At 41.8% G+C, this 18389-nt stretch overlaps 1 protein-coding gene across 1 annotated transcript in view; it reads left to right on the top strand.

Annotated features, from left to right (window-relative positions):
* Positions 1-18389, top strand: part of pfas (phosphoribosylformylglycinamidine synthase) — a 32520-nt gene that overhangs the window by 1988 nt on the left and 12143 nt on the right. Inside the window, exons 2-17 of the mRNA XM_080430841.1 lie at positions 2353-2475; positions 4896-5031; positions 6453-6558; positions 8301-8499; positions 10870-10975; positions 11105-11245; positions 11335-11459; positions 11575-11703; positions 11856-11993; positions 12322-12450; positions 12561-12634; positions 13192-13348; positions 13907-13968; positions 15099-15260; positions 15946-16182; positions 17730-17960. Coding sequence (XP_080286967.1) covers positions 2355-2475; positions 4896-5031; positions 6453-6558; positions 8301-8499; positions 10870-10975; positions 11105-11245; positions 11335-11459; positions 11575-11703; positions 11856-11993; positions 12322-12450; positions 12561-12634; positions 13192-13348; positions 13907-13968; positions 15099-15260; positions 15946-16182; positions 17730-17960 — 2253 coding nt within the window. The 5' untranslated portion in view covers positions 2353-2354. The remainder of the gene's footprint in view (positions 1-2352; positions 2476-4895; positions 5032-6452; positions 6559-8300; positions 8500-10869; positions 10976-11104; positions 11246-11334; positions 11460-11574; positions 11704-11855; positions 11994-12321; positions 12451-12560; positions 12635-13191; positions 13349-13906; positions 13969-15098; positions 15261-15945; positions 16183-17729; positions 17961-18389) is intronic.

The raw sequence follows: 18389 nt of genomic DNA, 5'->3' as shown, positions 1-18389 counted from the left end.
CAAATAAGGTGCATAAATGACGTTTTATTTGGTGTAACCTCAGCCAAACCACTCATATGAAAGTAACTTTACTTCCTCAGATGCCTGGTGTTCTATGTGTCCATCATCTACACATATTTCTAGTTTATCACTTCGTGGTCTGAAGGTCAACTGCTGTGCTGAGATCTCTTTGAGGCCAGACAGACAGACAGACAGACAGACACACACACACACACACACACACACACACACACATTAGAGAATGTTGTTGAATGCTTGCTATATGATTGGTGCACTCAACCTGGATTGGAACAATATCACCATAGGGACCATTCGTGAGATCACTAACTCATTGTTTATCAACAATACTGATACGTGGCCACTGGCCAGTCTGGCCACTGATTGACTTTATCATTAGCCTAAATGGGTTGCTGTTTATATAGTTAGACAGGCGTTAACCATTTGAGCCCTAGCATCCCTATCCTGTGGGGAGCATTCGCAAATAATAGCAGATCTACGTGAGCTTGTAGATCTGGCATTTTTGACAAAGCTATTTAGTGAAGAGGGGGTAAAAAAGAGCGCACCAAGTGCAGAGCCGACAGCGGTAAACTAAGTATTAGTTTACTAAGTATAGAGCGTTTAAATCCATCATTATGTTGTAGTCACCAAATCAAGGCCAAAGTCAAGAAGTTCTATTATTTATTTATATATACAGTGTGTGTATGTATGTATATATATATATATTCTTTTTTTTTTTGGCTTTTCTGCCTTTATTTGCATAGTACAGTTGAGATAGACAGGAGACAGGGAGTGACACGCAGCAAAGGTCGTCGGTCTCGGGAATCGACCCTGCGACTCGCTTGTCAGGCTGATGCCTATATGTGGTATACGCCTTAACCGCTAGGCCATCGACGCCCCCATTCTATTATATTTTGATGTGTAATAATTTGTTAGCCTGGTAAACCCTCCCTCCGGAAATCTCTTTTCTATTTGATTCCAGGAGTGAGTCTGGGCTGATCGCCCATTCTGCAATATTGGCTGCAGGCTCAGTTGGGCGGAAGTAATACCGTTGACTGACAACCCCTTCAGCCAATGATATTTTTTCCCCTTCAGCCAATCAGCAGTTCACCAGTCTAATGTGACGCAACGGGACTTTTGAGACAGCCATGGCCAAAATGGGTTGCCTTATTCGGATACATGGGTGTCACTGCCCACCCCTACCGGTTCTCTAAATTTTTATTTTTAAATAGGCTTTGTCATGATTAATTGACCACATATATGAAGTTAAACAGCTAAATTCTATCCAAACGATATATTATAAGTAAATTCCGTGCCTCAAAATAGAAGTTAGAGAGCTTTTTGAAGTCAAGAAATAGCGGAGATTATAGCGGACAAGAAAAAGATGGCTGCCGTTCGTGTTTTGGGCTCACTCGAACTCGCCACCTGATTGGCCAACGTAAGCTGTCAATCACAGAACAATGAGCGACGACGCTGATAGGCTCGGTTAGCTGGTAATTCCACTAGAAACCCCCACAAAGGGCTATCAGGCCAGACTCACTCCTGGAATCAAATAGAAATGAGATTTCCGGAGGGAGGGTTTACCAGGCTAATAATCTGTTGCTGTCGGGCAGAAACCATCTCCATATTTTAACTTTTTGTGTTTTTTAAACATAAAAATATGATCACCAAAAAGAATACTTTTTAGTTTTTTTGTAAATTAATGCCCAACTTGATCATTATACAGCATCACAAAAAAGCATCAGAATTAGCAGATCTACAAGCTCGAAGCGAGAAAGTGACGGGTTTTGAGCTTGTAGATCTGCTACTTTTGATGTTTTTGAATTTGAATCATAAAAATGTACAGTTTTGAACATATGAGGTTTCCACCCGACAGAGACGAATTGCTTTCACAAATGGAAGTCTGCCTTCTTGCTGCACCCTTCTCATTCCACTCCCTCTCCAATGCTGTCTGCCTCAGCTGGCAAATAAATTGGAAAGTAATATCACGAAAGGTCCTCAGATCTTTTCATTTGGGCTGGGCAATATATTGTATATTATATTGATATTGTGATACGAGTCTAGATAGCGTCTGATATTTGGGATATTGTAATTTCGTTGCAATGTATTGCCTTTTCCTGGTTTTAATTGCTATATATATATATATATATATATATATATATATATTTGTATACTTTTTAAATACGTTTTTATAGACGATCTACAAGCTCACAGTGCATCGCATCGTGACGCATTGTGAGCTAGTTAAGCTTAATGCTATTAATCTTTTTTGTTTGTTGAATATTTAAGTATTTGGTCAAAAACCCAGTCCTACTTTTTATTCTAATAGTTGTCTGTATCTCTGCTCTCTATCAGTCATGCCTGTGGTGAGACTGTACAGCAGGGAGCCTGTGAGGGGGCGGGCCTTACAGCGGGCAGCTCAGCTGTACCCCCAGCTGTCCATCACCACTGAGCAGTGTTTCAATGTAGAGCTGACTGGTGAGTAGGTTCACTTACAATGTGACACTTTTCAGTTGACACGGAGGAGCTGGATCAATGCACCATTGTAATAAATACATACTTTGACTGCACACAGGTTTCAAGATTGACTTTTATATATATATATATATATATATATATATATATATATATATATATATATATATATATATATATATATATATATATATATACATACATATATATATGTATTGTTGCTGTCGAGCAGAAACCTTCTGGACTCGGCCAGTCTTCACTTATTAGCAAACTCACTGGTTTTATGTTGTTTCGACTATGCCATTGGCTCATGGTACGGTGGCCTAACCAAAGCCCTAAAAGAGAAGTTGCAGGTTTCTCAAAATAGGTTGGTCAGGCTTGTCTTGGGGCTGTCTGCTAGGGACCATGTTGGAAAACATCATTTCCAGCAGTTGGGTTGGCTCCCTCTGCCAGCTGAACCTGGTGCATAACATCTACATAAACAGTGCCCCTGTGTACCTATGTAATCTTTTTCAGAAGCGTAGCGAAGCCCATTCCCACCTAACCAGAGCCAGCATAGCAGACCTGACCATGCCCACGTTCACTGAAATGGGAAAACGCTCATTTAGATTTGGTCAAAGCATGGCTTTTAGAAAAGGTGGCCGAATAGTAGGGTCACTTATGTTAGCAATGTGATTATATGTATTTATGCTGTACGTAGTGTAGCTATTGATTGTTTTATTTATTACTGTACTGTCAGTACAGTAATAAATAAAACAATCAGTACTGTCTACCTGTATGTATTTTGTTGCAGTGTTGTTTGTCTCAGACCAAGGACCACAATGAAAATAAGTCACAAGACTTTTATGTGTCTGTATCCTTGACGTTTCTACCATGAACATGATGTAACATGTGTTTTTTCCTGTATAACGTCTAATAAAATAAAATAAAATCAAACCTCTTAACTCCATATAATTTTTTTTTGTGTTTTTCCGTAAATGAATGCCTTACTTGGTCATACTACAGCATGGTCATACTAAAGCATCAAAAGTAGCAGATCCGCAAGCTCGAAATGCTGCTAGCTTGCAGATTTGCTGCGTTTGCTATTTCTGAATTTGAATCCTGAAAAGTAACAGTTTTGGACATATGAGGTTTCCACCTGACAGAGACGATAATATCAAACTCTCCCACAACTCTTTGCTCTCCACCAAACCCATCTTTTCTTAATCTCCGCATGACCTCTTTTCTGATATCATTTTTATATTGGTGCCTTCATGCTTTTGTTTTATGAGTGTATTGACTTTTAGTTTTGGAAACATGTTTTAAAAAACTTTTACTTTTCACACAAAGATTATAATCATCCTCTGCCAGCACTATACAGTAAAATCCTAAGTATTAATTTAATACATTGTGTGCCAAAAACGGTCCGGACCGTTTTTGAGAATCCATGCGTCATGTGCCATAAACGGTCCGGACCGTTTTTGTCCCATTTTTTTTATATGTGGGGCCCACGTGGGGCGTCCTAACGAAACTTTGGGATCATCCAAGGAGTCTCTGAGAAGGAGAGGCCGGATGTGGATCCATGTAAAAAATCCTTCCGGTCAGCCGCTCCAATGTTAACTCCTTGACTAAAAGCTTAATATCTCCATTTCTTTTTACCGTGGTGGAAGTGAGCCGTTTTCGATCGGCGATCACTCTGCAATGGAGGATCGCGTTAGAAATATTATTGTTCCTGGCGTTAGTCGGGACCATCCGCCGTCTCGCACGCACGCTTTGTTTACATGCACTTCCGCGTCGGGGCTTCTACAGCACGAAACGTATCAACGTAAGTGGATGGAAGATATGCAGGCACTGAACGTACCCTATTTTGATAAACCTCTGGCACACAATGTGTTAATCACAAGAAAGACGCGCGAACGCGGGAAGCGAACGCAGCTCGAAAATATTGTGTATTTACGGACTTGTAATCCGTGTTATTTCACCGTGATGGGGAGAGCGTAGAGAGAAAGTCACGTGACTGCCTCCGCCTCGTATTGAAGTTAATGGGGGGGATATGGTTTTCCTATGCACGGAGTTTCGGAGTTCCTAGTCATCTATGCACGGAATTGCCGTTTGTCAATCCGTGCTATTTCACCGTGTTTGGGGGGCGATCGGGTTGGTTTCATAGTAAGCTCCACTCTGAGATCTGTCAGCAGCCAATGAGAGAGTGAGTCACATGGGGGCGCGGCTGCACACAGGCAGTGCACACAGAGACGCACACACACAACCCGAGCACGGTTTCATAGTAAGCTCCACTTGGGCGGAGGCGCGCTTCGCGCGCCTCCTTCCGCGTTCGCAATAAGAGTGTAAAATGAGATCTCTGTGTTGATCCTAATATTTTCAGTTCCATTAACACTGAGGATTCTGCTGTGCATTAATGGTCTTGTTTCTCTACCACTGTGCAGGATGTGAGAGTCTGTCTACAGAGCAGAAGGAGGTCCTCCTCTGGCTCCTCCGTCCTCCCATGCAGACAGAGCCGCTGTCTGACAAACCAGACCTGACAGCGAGTGCTGGGGAGAGGCTGGTGGAGATTGGACCCAGGTAACACACACACACACACACACACACACACACACACACACACACACACACACACACACACACACACACACACACACACATTGACAAAACAAGTCTAGACACTCCATTTTTTTCCGCTTGTGTTTCTGAATATTCTATTCAGTATACTGCCAGGTACCCTAGTGCGGGGGTCTTCAACAGGGGTCCTCAGAGTTACTACAGGGGGGCCGCGAAATCTTGGTGTGATTGGAATTTTTTTTTTACATTAACCATTTGAACCCTAGCATCCCTTTTCTGAAGAGAACTTAAGCCAAAAATAGCCGATCTACAAGCTCACAACGCCTCGCGCTGCGAGGCGTTGTGAGCTTGTAGATCGGCTATTTTTGGCAAAGAGGTATAGGAGTAGATACAGAGCAAGTAAAAAAAAAAGAAGTTAAATCTGAAACACAATTTTATACAATATAGAGGGGGTCCCTGCTTCATCTCTCTCAGCTAGGGGGTCCTTGGCCTGAAAAAACGACCCCTGCCCTAGTGGTTTCAAGGAACACGCCAGCATTTCTGCAAATTCTGCCTTTTGATCTACATACTCCGAGTCAGACTAGAAGATCGATACAGCTTTCAGACGTGAAAGTGGTATAGATCTTGTTGTCTGACTGGGTAAGTAGATCAAAGGGGATCATTTGTAGAAATGTTGCTGTGTTCCTTCAACGGTAAATGAACGCACTGACGATGTAAACCAGAATGTACAAGGTCGTCCCTCCTGTCTCCACTGTTTATGGTTTGTTTGTGGTTATGTACCGTACGCTGTAAAAATCTCAGTGTCGATTCAAGCTTGAGAGTGTACAAATGTAACTAAATGGAGCCGTAAGGGTTGTGAACAGCATGCCTATCGTAATACGTATAGTTAAAAGCAAAAACACAAATAGTGTAGTAGCTAGCTAATGTGATTGGCTATACTTTGTACACATTGACTCAATAAAGAGATTATAATTGACGGGGATGGATTAACAATATACGTATTATGTGTCTATCAACAGAGTTAGTTGCCAAAAAGATTATAGCTTGATTAATGATCAGGTAGCTTGTTAAGACAGGTCGCGTGTTGCCTATAATCTGTCTTAAACTATCCATATTTAATGTGAAGAAAAACGTTGGGTGTCTGACACGAAAACAAGCAGTGAGTAACTGAAGTAGCTCTATTGGATTTAAAGATACTGACATCAAACTGACATCCAATAGGACAATCAGTCAGGAGATGCATCTAACAAAAAATAGGGAGCTAAGGTAACCAGTTGTTAATGTTAGGCTATCCATCTGATGGCCCGTGCTTGTGGAACACCCTGGAAGAATAACAAATGTTTTAAGTTACTGATACACCCATTTTTGCTTTAAGAATATAAATTCCTACGTATGACTGGGATCTTTGCTGTGTTCTATTGCAGATTGAACTTCTCTACTGCATGGTCCACTAACGCCGTGTCCATCTGCCACAGCACTGGCCTCAGTAACGTTACGCGAGTTGAGCTCTCCCGAAGGCTTCTCATTAAGGTCTGAGAACACACCCACACACACAAGCACTGAAGTTATTCATTCCATATTTCCTCCTGTGTTTTCCTTCAATCATGTCTAGTGTTTCTAGTAACCCATTAAAACCGGGAAAGCATCTGTCATTTTAGATTTTTGCATTATGGGTATTCAAAAATAGCAGATCTACAAGCTCACAGTGCGTCACATCGTGCTCCGCTGCAAGCTGGTACATCTGCTATTTTTGAACATTCTTGAAAAATCTTGAAATTGTGAGAACTATTGATTTAGAAGGCATTTGTAGAATCGGCCTCAGGTCTTAATGGGATTCTCTATGCTCTTTTCATAATGTACATTACTGTACTCTACTGTACAGTTTTGCACTTGAATGCACCGCATCTCATTGAGTTATTGACTGAGTGTCCCATCTGCCCACGTCTAATGGTGCTGTTTATGTGCTCTCAGCTTAATTCCAGTAACGGCACTATTGCTGTGAAACCATAATCCTGTGTATTCATTGTATGGCTGACCCGACAGTTGAATAATTAGTCATTTAGCGCTTGGTGACTATCAGATTATTTGTCTTTATTGATTCGATTTTTGTCAGATGTTGTCACTTAGCTTTAAAATCTTGGCCCCATAGTCCTGTGCATAACTTCCAGACCACAATGAGCCCATAAAGTATCAGACCACAATGAGCCCATAAAGTATCAGAGACAGAGCTAAAGAGATCTGGGGAGAGTTCAGTTGTAGAGCACCATAATGCATAACCAAGCCAGCTAGTGCAGTTTATCCACAAAATAATAGTCATCCGCATTATTAATTAATCCATGTCTTTTTTTTTAACATGACATTATCCAAAAAGATAGGCTGTTGAAGAACTGAATGTACATGGACCATCTTGTGTCTTCTGTCCACACATAGCAGCCTGACACAAATCAGAATTCCAGCAGTAAGGGCATCGCGATGCAGGTAACGCCAGACCCCCCCAAGCCCCCCCAAGTTCAGTTAAGTTCAGTAAAGAACAAAATTCAAGATAAACGACTTACGAGTGGATACGAGACATTACATTATCAGACGCTTTTATCAGACGCTTTTATCCAAAGCGACTTACAATAAGTGCATTCAACATAGGTAGGGAACGAAAACTACTAATCATCAGAAGTCTTAAGTGCATTTTCTGCAAAAACAAGCAACCAAGAGTATACCTAGTGCTAAGGTAAAAGTGCAATATATCAGCTACCTACTTTCTTAAACAGATATAGCAAAATCAAATGAGACAAACAGTGCCATTGATTGCAGCTTATCTCTCGCACAGATAATTGGGGGGAGGCCATGAATATTTCTCATAATTTCGGGAATATTACAGAGGAGAAGGACTGGGCAATTATCATCAGTATTTACAAAAACAAAAGAAAGCTCTATTTATAACGCAACACAGGAGCTACCATGCAAATAATGCTAGAATGAGTCATCGCTCTCCTTTTATCCTTGTTACAGGTGGAGGAGTTGCCATGGCTTAAACTGTATTTAGGTTCAGGCTGGTTAGCCAGCATTCATGTGGAAACATTCATAGACTAGCAGGTACTGTACCATGTACTGTACTTGGATTGCATTGACCTGAACTCCCCCAAAAGACACGATTAGTCTAAAATATATACTTGCTTTTGTTTACAGTTAACTTACAAAAGTCAGGGACAGCCTTGATTAATTGTATTTGGCAAATGAAGTGTGTGTTTCTGGTGAAATCCTCTGGTCTCCTTCAGCCACAGGATGGAGGGAATGTGAAGGAGGTCAATGGAGACGTAGAGAAGCTGATTGATTGCCTGTACGACAGTATGACAGAGTGCATCTACCAGCATCCCATAAGCTCATTCACGGTGGAATCCAAACCACAAGAGGTTTTTGAAGTGGACATTCTGGGGAAGGGCCGAGTTGCCTTGGAGACGGCAAATGATGATCTTGGTAATGAAAGGCTGTTTTAAACTTGCTCTATTTCTTGATGTCTGTATTAAAATGCCCGATGAGAGAGAGAAGCTGATAAACAGCTAAAAGACATGCACATCACAGACCTACTTGGCTGGGTGCTGGATAAAGTTAAACAGTATATAAGACTAAAAATCTGCACACCAGTATTGCTGCTCCCAAATGCAACTCCTACTTCGTACGAAGTAGAGTTGCATTTGGGAGCAGCAATACTGGTGGGTGGATTTTTTGTCTTATATACTGTATTAAAATGCCTGCCTATAATTTTGGCCATTATTGGCCATTTCTTATCAGTCTGATCCTGTCTTTCTTCTCATGATTCTCTCTTTCTTCATGGTCCTGTCCTGTCCTGCTGCTATCAGTGAGTACGTAGAGTTGAGGAGGGAAAGGCGTGCGGGTAGTGACCAGACCAGTCACATGATGCATAACATTATTACTATGCTATTGCTGGCTGAAGTCACAGGGTAGGGATGGTGTTGCTGATTATCTTGTGTGTGTGTGTGTGTGTGTGTGTGTGTGTGTGTGTGTGTGTGTGTGTGTGTGTGTGTGTGTGTGTGTGTGTGTGTGTGTGTGTGTGTGTGTGTGTGTGTGTGTGTGTGTGTGTGTGTGTGTGTGTGTGTGTGTTCGTGTTCATACGCATGTCTCTAATGAGAGATACTGGATAGAGAAACTCCAAAACCATAATATATGGTTTATTATAGGGTGCATGTGTTTCAAAATTGAATGTCATGTCTCAAAGAGATCTGTCTCCTGATAAAAAATATTAGTATTCACGTTGCATTTTCGTTCATAACTGCGATTCTGAAAATCGTACAGGTGATTTATAATCTGAAGATTTCAACTTCAAGAAAAGAATAGTTGAATTTGTGAAATACTGTTGGACAGCAGTAGTTGAAAATGTAACATTTAATGAATGTGATCGATTGACGTGTTTATGCTGACTATACTAATACCTAAATTTAACATTGATCATTTCTAATTGTAAATATACAAGTCAGTCATGTTCCAAGTGCCCTAACATGCATGAACCACTCTGGCTGATTTTGGATATTTAGTAGACACAGGAAACATCATAGACAGATTATTCATGGACTATAGGACAGATTACAAGCTGAGTGCACATGTAATCAAATAGTGTTGACTGTATTCATAATATCCATGGTCTATCTGCTTGGCTGTGCCCTACATAATGGATATTAATTATTTTCTCAAAGTGGCCTTGGGTATTACATAATTTGAACAAGTGATTCCATATTCAAGTGTTGAATTTAAGATGTTATTAAAATGGGCCCTGGGGGTTTGGGTAGCTGTAGTGAAGGTGCACAGATCAAAGTGCATCGCAGCAAAAGGCTTTTTGCTTATTGGCAGTCTTAGCAAAGCGATGAGTACAGCGGAAATTCCCAAGTTGTTTTGGCGTTTCTGTTACAGTGATAGCATGCAGAATATGTGCCATGCTTTGTTCTACACTGAAATTGTTGTGTGTTTGAATTGCATTACATTGAATTTTGCACATTGCCATTCTTTACTGGATTACATATTACTGTGTTGCTTGTGTGTGTGTGTAGGTTAATTAAGAACAGTTGCTGTGCTCATATCTTAAAATATATTGGGCATGTTGGATGTTGTATCCCTCCACCCTTTCTAAAGCCTAATTTATACTCCGGATATATATTTATTATATAACGGATGTCGCAAGTTGGTTATTTTCGCCATGCGACGCCATCATGCAACTGTGTATAAATTAGGCTTAAAGGGATATTTCACTTTCAAACATGTTTGGGGTCATTTTAACGTCTACTCAGGCTTGTTTGAGCCTCCCAGTTTTTAAGTCGCTTTATTCAGTATTTAGATATTTGATATTCTTTTTGTCAGACACGCCCCCTTCCTATACAAACCCATTGTAACTTAAAACTCCCATTATAACCATGTTAGATTAATTGAAAACACCTGTCATTTGTTCTGGTGACTGATATTGATACTGATATAATTTATATATTGATATGATTTATAATTGTTGGGGAAAATGAAAACGATTAAATAAAAGAAAAGAAAAACGTAATTGGGAAAAATGACGGCCCCCTCACATATTAAAAGGAAAATGTCACCAGAACCAAGAATGGGTGTTTTTGATGGATGAATCATGGTTAAAATAAGTTACAATGGGTTTGTATAGGAATGGGGCGTGTCTGATTAACTGAATATCAATTATCTAAATACTGAATAAAGCAACTTAAAAACTGTCTGGGCCTGGGTGCTCACAAACGCCCAAAACATGTTTGAAAGGGAATTATCCCTTTAATGTTGAAGAAATACAAAGCAATGTTTGTACATGGTGTGTGTCTATTGCAGGCCTGGCTTTTGACTCTTGGGACCTGGACTATTACACGTCATTGTTCCAGAGAGTGAATAGGAACCCCACCAGCGTTGAGTGTTTTGACTTGGCTCAGTCCAACAGGTGGGTCCTTTAGTTACCAGAAGATTAGCAGTGAAGCTATTGTAAAGTGTGTTCCCTGGTGATTGCCTGCACTCTACTTGCAGTGGCCAGTAGTTTATTTTTATTATTTTTGTCCCATTGCTTTCCCAGTGAACACAGCCGTCACTGGTTCTTCCGAGGTCGCATGGTGATTGATGGACAGGAGCAGAAGGAGACTCTTTTCAGCCTCATAATGGACACTCAGCACCATAGCAACCCAAACAACGTCATCAAATTCTGTGACAACAGCAGGTACAATCTGGGCCAGCCTAAAGAAAATTGATAGAGATGCTGCTGTTCTCTGTGTTTAATATTCCAATCTTGAATGCTTGTGTGTCAAGTGGTATCAAAGGGTTGGAGGTCAAGTGCGTTTACCCTCGAGATCCATCCAAGGCTAGCTGTTACGAGACACGACACTCACTAAGACACGTCATCTTCACTGCTGAGACGCACAATTTCCCCACTGGTCAGCAGCACAGACACACACACACACACACACACACACACAGTTAATGTGTACTGTACACTTTTCCCTATGAATCCCCATGGTTATTTTTTTCCCCTCATCCCATGACCTCTAGGCGTAGCTCCATTCAGTGGGGCAACCACAGGGACCGGGGGTCGTATCAGAGACGTACAGAGTGCCGGACAGGGAGGTCATGTCATCGCTGGCACCGCAGGCTACTGCTTTGGCAACCTACACATACCAGGTTATTGTAATGAAGCTTGAAATACACTATGCCTCCCTTCTCTTTCTGTGAAGTGATATTGGGCCAACTAGGTGTACAAGAACTAACCTAGTTTGAATCTTAATTTTAGCCCATTTTCACTTAGTTTTTCACACCTTTTTCTCGTTTGCCAGGCTACAGTCTGCCATGGGAGTGTGAAGGAGAGGGCTGGGAGTACCCGCCCAGCTTCGCCCCTCCTCTGCAGGTGGCCATCGAGGCCAGTAATGGAGCTTCAGACTATGGCAACAAATTTGGAGAGCCTGTCCTCTCAGGTAAACATACTATAACAAATCAGGTTACAGTATACATTTTTACAGCATATAAAACAAGAGCAACCTAGGGGTGTGCAAAGTTGAGTCTTGTGGCTCATTGCCAGATGACCTCAGTGTGTTTGACCTTTGACCTCCAAATTGTACCATACTGTATCTCAGATGTAAGGTTTCATGGCCTTGTGTTTGTATTAGGAGGATGACACAGTGTTTTGAGTGATTGTGGCCAGAGTGATATACGGACAGAGTGACATACATACAGTACATATACGTATATAGTACACAGACAGACAACCTGATGAATCAACTTTCTTTCCTCTCTACGCTCAAGGCTTTGCCCGATCTTTTGGCATGCGAATGGCTAACGGAGAGAGGCGAGAGTGGATTAAACCAATCATGTTCAGTGGTGGCCTGGGCTCCATTGAAGACGCACATGTTAAGAAGGAAGAGGCACAGGCAGGTAAAGTGAAGCATGTCAAAAGAAGTTCAATCAATTATAAATGGTGTAGTTTGTATTGTGTTTGTTATTGAATGCAATATATTCCTCGGCTCATCCATTGTGCTCGTCAGAAATGGAGGTGGTAAAGATCGGAGGGCCGGTGTACAGGATCGGCGTGGGAGGAGGAGCGGCCTCTTCTATACAAGTACGGGCACTAGCTTGTCCTCTAATACAGTGGTTCTCAACCTGTGGGTCGGGACCCACATGATTTTGGGGGGGTCCTCAGATGACAGTAAAGTGACAAATTAAGGACTTTTAAGACCTTTTTAATACCTAAGACATGAAAAAATACCATTACTAGATCAAAAGTAATCAACAAACTATACTATAAAAACTGGTCAAACATTAGCCAGTTTGCTATGCCTAAATTGTAAATTGGCCAAATTGTCAAATAATATATGAAAGAAAAACAAAAAATTCACAATATTTATCTGTGGAACCGAGTCAAACAAAATGTACTGCCTCAACTCCTACACTTCCAAGTGCTTGTCAGGGTTCCATCTTCAAATATGATTATTTTGGGGGGTCCCCAGTTAAAATATGATTATTTTGGGGGGTCCCCAGTTAAAATATGATTATTTTGGGGGGGGTCCCCAGTTCAAATATGAACCTAAAAAGGTTGAAAACCACTGCTCTAATAAATAAACCATGTCTGCTGCAGTACAGAAGGTTACAGTAAACCTTCATGGCACATGTGTGCAGGTCCAGGGGGATAACTCCAGTGCCAGGGATCTGGGCGCGGTCCAGAGAGGAGATGCTGAGATGGAACAGAAGATGAACCGGGCTCTCAGGGCCTGCCTCGAGAGAGCTGGAGAAAACCCCATCTGTAGCATACATGATCAGGGAGCAGGAGGAAACGGTACAGCTTTTATTTCAATAGGAGATGAGATGGTACACTCCTGCATAGCTGTCTGTCTGTTCTACTCTTATGAACCTGCTCAGCTGTGCATAAGACTTTGATACAGGTTTTTTCCTTTTTATTATCATACCAGGCACCAAATAATCACACCAAAGAATCATTTTTCATGTGAGAGTACAAAAATTCTCTAACAAGCTAACAAGAACAGACGGAACAAACAAGTAGAATTTGTTCACAGCTAAAAAATATAAATGCACACGTAGAAGTGGTCTGGTTCATAATTAACAGCACCTGGGTGACAAAAATATGTTGCTGTAGTTATGTCAATGTGTGAATGAGGAACACTGAAGACTTTACTAATGTAACATTTCGTTTTTTGATAATTATGGAAAGGATACTTCACTATGAGCAAGTCAAACCCTCCAACGCGAAGCGTCAGGCCGTGTTATTTTCTTAGAACTGATCTGCTCCCAGTGCATTATCCCTTACTTATTGAATGCTGTGGTTTTTTTATGTGTAGTGGATTGTTCGTGAGATGCTGAACTGTGTTGTTTTCAGGCAATGTGTTGAAGGAGTTGAGTGAGCCCGCAGGAGCTGTCATCTACTGCAGTAGATTTAAGGTAATACATACAGGACACACAATTCAATTCAATTCAAAGGGCTTTATTGGCATGAGAAAACATACGTTTACATTGCCAAAGCAGATAGCACAATACAACAATACAGCAATACAATCAAAACAAAAGATATGTACATTTGAAAGTCAGAATCTTCAATAGATCAATTTCTATGTACGAAGATCACTGGGTGCAGGTATAGTGCCGGAATATACACATGATTAGTCTTTAGGGTGGTTGTGTTCCGTTTGATATCCTTCTCCTATCACAGCAACTCACGAATCTTGCTGCTGTGTTTGCACATTGTTGTACTTCGCCCAGCAGATATGGGAGTTTTTTGTCATTGGTCATGTTTTCAAAATCTCCGTGTGTGGTTGTAATCTGTGGGAAGTATGTGTCTCTGATGTCTTGGTACAATGGACAGACGGTTAGGAAGTGTAGCTCGGTTTCCACTTCATTTTGTGTGCAGTGGGTGCATAGTCTGTCTTCTCTCGGGATACAGGTCTGCCTGTGACGACCTTTCTCGATCGCAAGACTGTGCTCACTGAGTCTGTACCTACAGTAGTTAAGATTTTTCTTTGTTTTGGGTCAGTCACGGTGCTCAGGTATTCTGCCACTGCGTATTCTCTGTTTAGGGCCAGATAGCATTCTAGTTTACTCTGCTTTTGTGTTGCTTCTTTCCAGTGTGTCAGGTAGTTTTCCTTTTGCTGTTTTATAATTTGGTTTAGTCCAGACACACACACACACACACACACACACACACACACACACACACACACACACACACACACACACACACACACACACACACACACACACACACACACACACACACACACACACACACACACACACACACACACACACACATATATATATATATACACACACACACACACACACACACACACACACACACACACACAGAGAGAGGCCTTTTATAAAACGTACAGCTTGCATGTGTACTTGGGCAGTATTATTTTCTACACCCGAGCAAGTTTATTGCCTTCTGCCTCGGTGAGAATCCTTTTCAAATCTCCATAGTCCTGACCTTTTTGAAGATAATTTATTTTTTATTATTCTTCTCATTCTTTCCCTTTTCGCTTCTTGCTGTCTCGTTCTCTCCTCCATAGAAAGGAGACCCCACCCTGAGTGTGTTGGAGCTGTGGGGTGCAGAGTACCAGGAGAGCAATGCCCTCCTGCTCCGTCCAGCGGACCGCCCCTACCTGGAGAGGGTGTGTCAGAGGGAGAAGTGCCCCGTTGACTTCGTAGGAAACATCACTGGAGATGGCAAGGCACGTGTTTAACCTGTACCCAGTCACCAGTTCCATATCTGTCCTCTAAACCAGTGGCTCTCAACCTGTGGGTCCGGACATCCAGGGGGGTCCGCACATGATTTTGGGGGGGTCCCCAGATGACAGTGAAGTGATAATTGAAGGACTTCTAAGACCTTTTTAATACAAAATAAAAAGACCATTAGCCTACTGAATCAAAAGTAATCAACGAACTATACTATAAAAACTGTCAAATTGTCAAATAATATAAGATATATAATAATAATATAAAATAGCCGATCTACAAGCTCACAACGCCTCGCATTGCGAGGCGTTGTGAGCTTGTAGATCGGCTATTCTATTTTTGCAGTATTTATCTATGGAAGCAAGTCAAACAAAATTGAATGCCTCAACTCCTACAATTCCATGTGCTTGTCAGGGTGGGGGGTCCCCAGTTCAAATATGATTCTTTTGGGGGGGTCGCTGCCTAAAACGTTTGAGAACCACTGCTCTAAACAGATCAGCCACCATTATACTGTCTGCAGATGTGAATTCCTCGACGGTCGATCAAGAAAGATCATCAAATGTACTATTCATTCATGTGTATATAGTAGATAGATGGATAGATAGATACATACGCAGTGTAGGCCTATATACTGTCTATAAAATGTGTATGTGTGTTAATAATACTTATCCCCTTGTATAGATTGTTCTTGTGGATGACGAGGGAGGAAGAGGAGATAAAAACAGCAGGGGGCGCTCTCCCGTTGACCTGCAGCTGGAGTGGGTTCTGGGGAAAATGCCTCAGAAGGAGTTTGTTATGGAGCGCTCGGCCCCAGTCCTCCAGCCCCTCTCCCTGCCCGTCGGGCTGAACGTTAGGGATGCTCTGGACAGAGTTCTACGTCTCCCTGCTGTGGCCTCCAAACGCTACCTAACCAACAAGGTGAGAGAGTGGTTTTTGTACCTTTTAGGACATTACGTACTCTGTATCTAATGTCCTTGGACTAATTGATAGGGTTGAGGGTTAGGTTCTTTATTTTATGGTCTGTCCTAACGAGTGCAACATGTTTTGGTTACCACCTCGCTCTGACTCTTCTGGTCTCTTGTCATCTTGTCATGGCAAGGACTCGGAATGGCAAGGTCTAATTCTTTTTTTGTCTACACACTGACGAAAGGCTTGATAGCCGAAACGTTTGTAAATTAACCCGTTAAAACCGGGAAAGCATTTGTCATTTTAGTTTTTTTGTTGGTTTTTCAAAAATAGCAGATATACAAGTATACAAGTCAATTCGTGCCGCGCTGCCAGCTTGTGCATCTGCTATTTTTGAATATTAAAGGCATATGGAGAAATAAAAGAAAAATTGACCTTGTCACTCCGAGTGCGACCCTTCGCTTTAATGGGTTAAGGCATATGGAGAAATAAAAGAAAAAATGACCTTGTCGTTCCGAGTGCGACCCTTCGCTTGTCATTGTTTGTTCCGTACCAACAAGTAGTACGGGGCGCCCGCTGGCCTAGCGGTCCAGGCGCACATCACGTACTCTGGTAATCCAGCTTGACAGTGTGTCGCGGGTTCGACTCCCGATCCCGACGATCTTTGCAGTGTGTCACCCCCTCCATCTCTCTCCCCATTTCTTGTCAGCCTACTGTCCTATCAATAAAGTCATAAAAAGCCCCCAAAAATATCTTAACCCATTAAAACCTGGAACGCGTTTGTGTCATTTTTAGATTTGAGCTAAAAAGCATTATTTTACACTTTGGCTATTAAAAAATAGCAGATATACAAGCTCATAGCGCGGCACCGAGTGCCGCACTATGAGCTTGTAGATCTGCTATTTTTGAAAAATTGAGAAAATGTGTGCAAATTAATATATTTATATTATTTTAAAGCGACATTTTGAACTCAAATCTTTGGAACAAAATATTTTGAGATGGGAGTCGGCGGCCAAATACATATCATTTTGGGGGTCCTTGACATGAAAAAGTTTGAGAACCACTGATATAGAAACAAGTTTTTCAGAAAACTGATAGGATTTAGAAGACATTAGTAAGAATCGGCCTCATTCAGTGCCAAACTTATTTCTGGCTTTATCATCCCTTTATCAGGCCAAAAATACATTGTAAAAAAAAAGTGCTCAGGAGCCGAGATACAGCCTTTTTCAGTAAGAAGTTAAACAAGAAGTGAATGGAGCAGCAAATCTTCAAATCATGATATCTTGGGTTCTGAAAAAAAAAAAGTATGACGTCGGTGACGTCATTGGCACTCTGGGCTTATGAAAAACGTGACGTTGGCGACGTCAATGGCACTGAATGAGTTAATTGGTTAAAAAAATGAAAGAATAACACAATACTGTGTGTTTCTTTTCACATTCGTATATATTTGTTGTGCTCTCCTAAAGCTGTGCCGGAAATATCCAAGAGTTGTACTTTTTGCGGGCTTGCTGTGTGAGATTCATGCCCTCTTGTTCTCCTTCTCTCTCTCACACCCTCAGGTGGACCGCTCCGTGACCGGTCTGGTTGCCCAGCAACAGTGCGTCGGTCCTCTTCACACCCCATTGGCCGACGTGGCTGTTGTCGCCCTGTCTCCGTTCGGCCTGGAGGGAGCGGCGACCGCAATCGGGGAGCAGCCAATCAAAGGCCTGGTCTCCCCGGGGGCCGGCGCTCGCATGGCTGTGGGAGAGGCTCTGACCAATCTGGTGTTTGCCAAAGTAACAGCCCTGAAGGTAAGGCGGTAATGGAATTGTATAGGTGAGTTCACAACATCATTCTTGGGTAAAGTGGAACCAGACCCTCATCATTTTTTTCATTATAAACTAGATATGAGAAGAAGAAAAAAAGAGAACTAGATTGAAGAAATGAAAATTGGCTTTGAGTGCCCCTAGTGGCTCCACCAGTTTGTGCATGTACAAAATAATCATGGTGCCCTGTGTTTGAAATGGGCTTCAAACCTGTGTCCCCAGGTACTCTTTCCTCCATTAAGAGGATTCCACTAATTCTACTAATGCCTTCTAAATCAGTAGTTCTGAGACTTTTTTGTGCCAAGGACCCCCCAAAAATTCAAACTTATTCAAAACATTTTCATACACTTTCAAGATTTTAAAAAATAGCAGATGCACAAGCGCGTTGCGCGGCACTAAGTGATGCACTATGAG

Source organism: Gymnoscopelus braueri, assembly GCF_963280865.1.
Source record: "Gymnoscopelus braueri genome assembly, chromosome: 6".
NCBI lineage: Eukaryota > Metazoa > Chordata > Actinopteri > Myctophiformes > Myctophidae > Gymnoscopelus > Gymnoscopelus braueri.
Note: the sequence above shows the minus strand (reverse complement) of the source record. Positions and strands in the feature narration are given on the sequence as shown.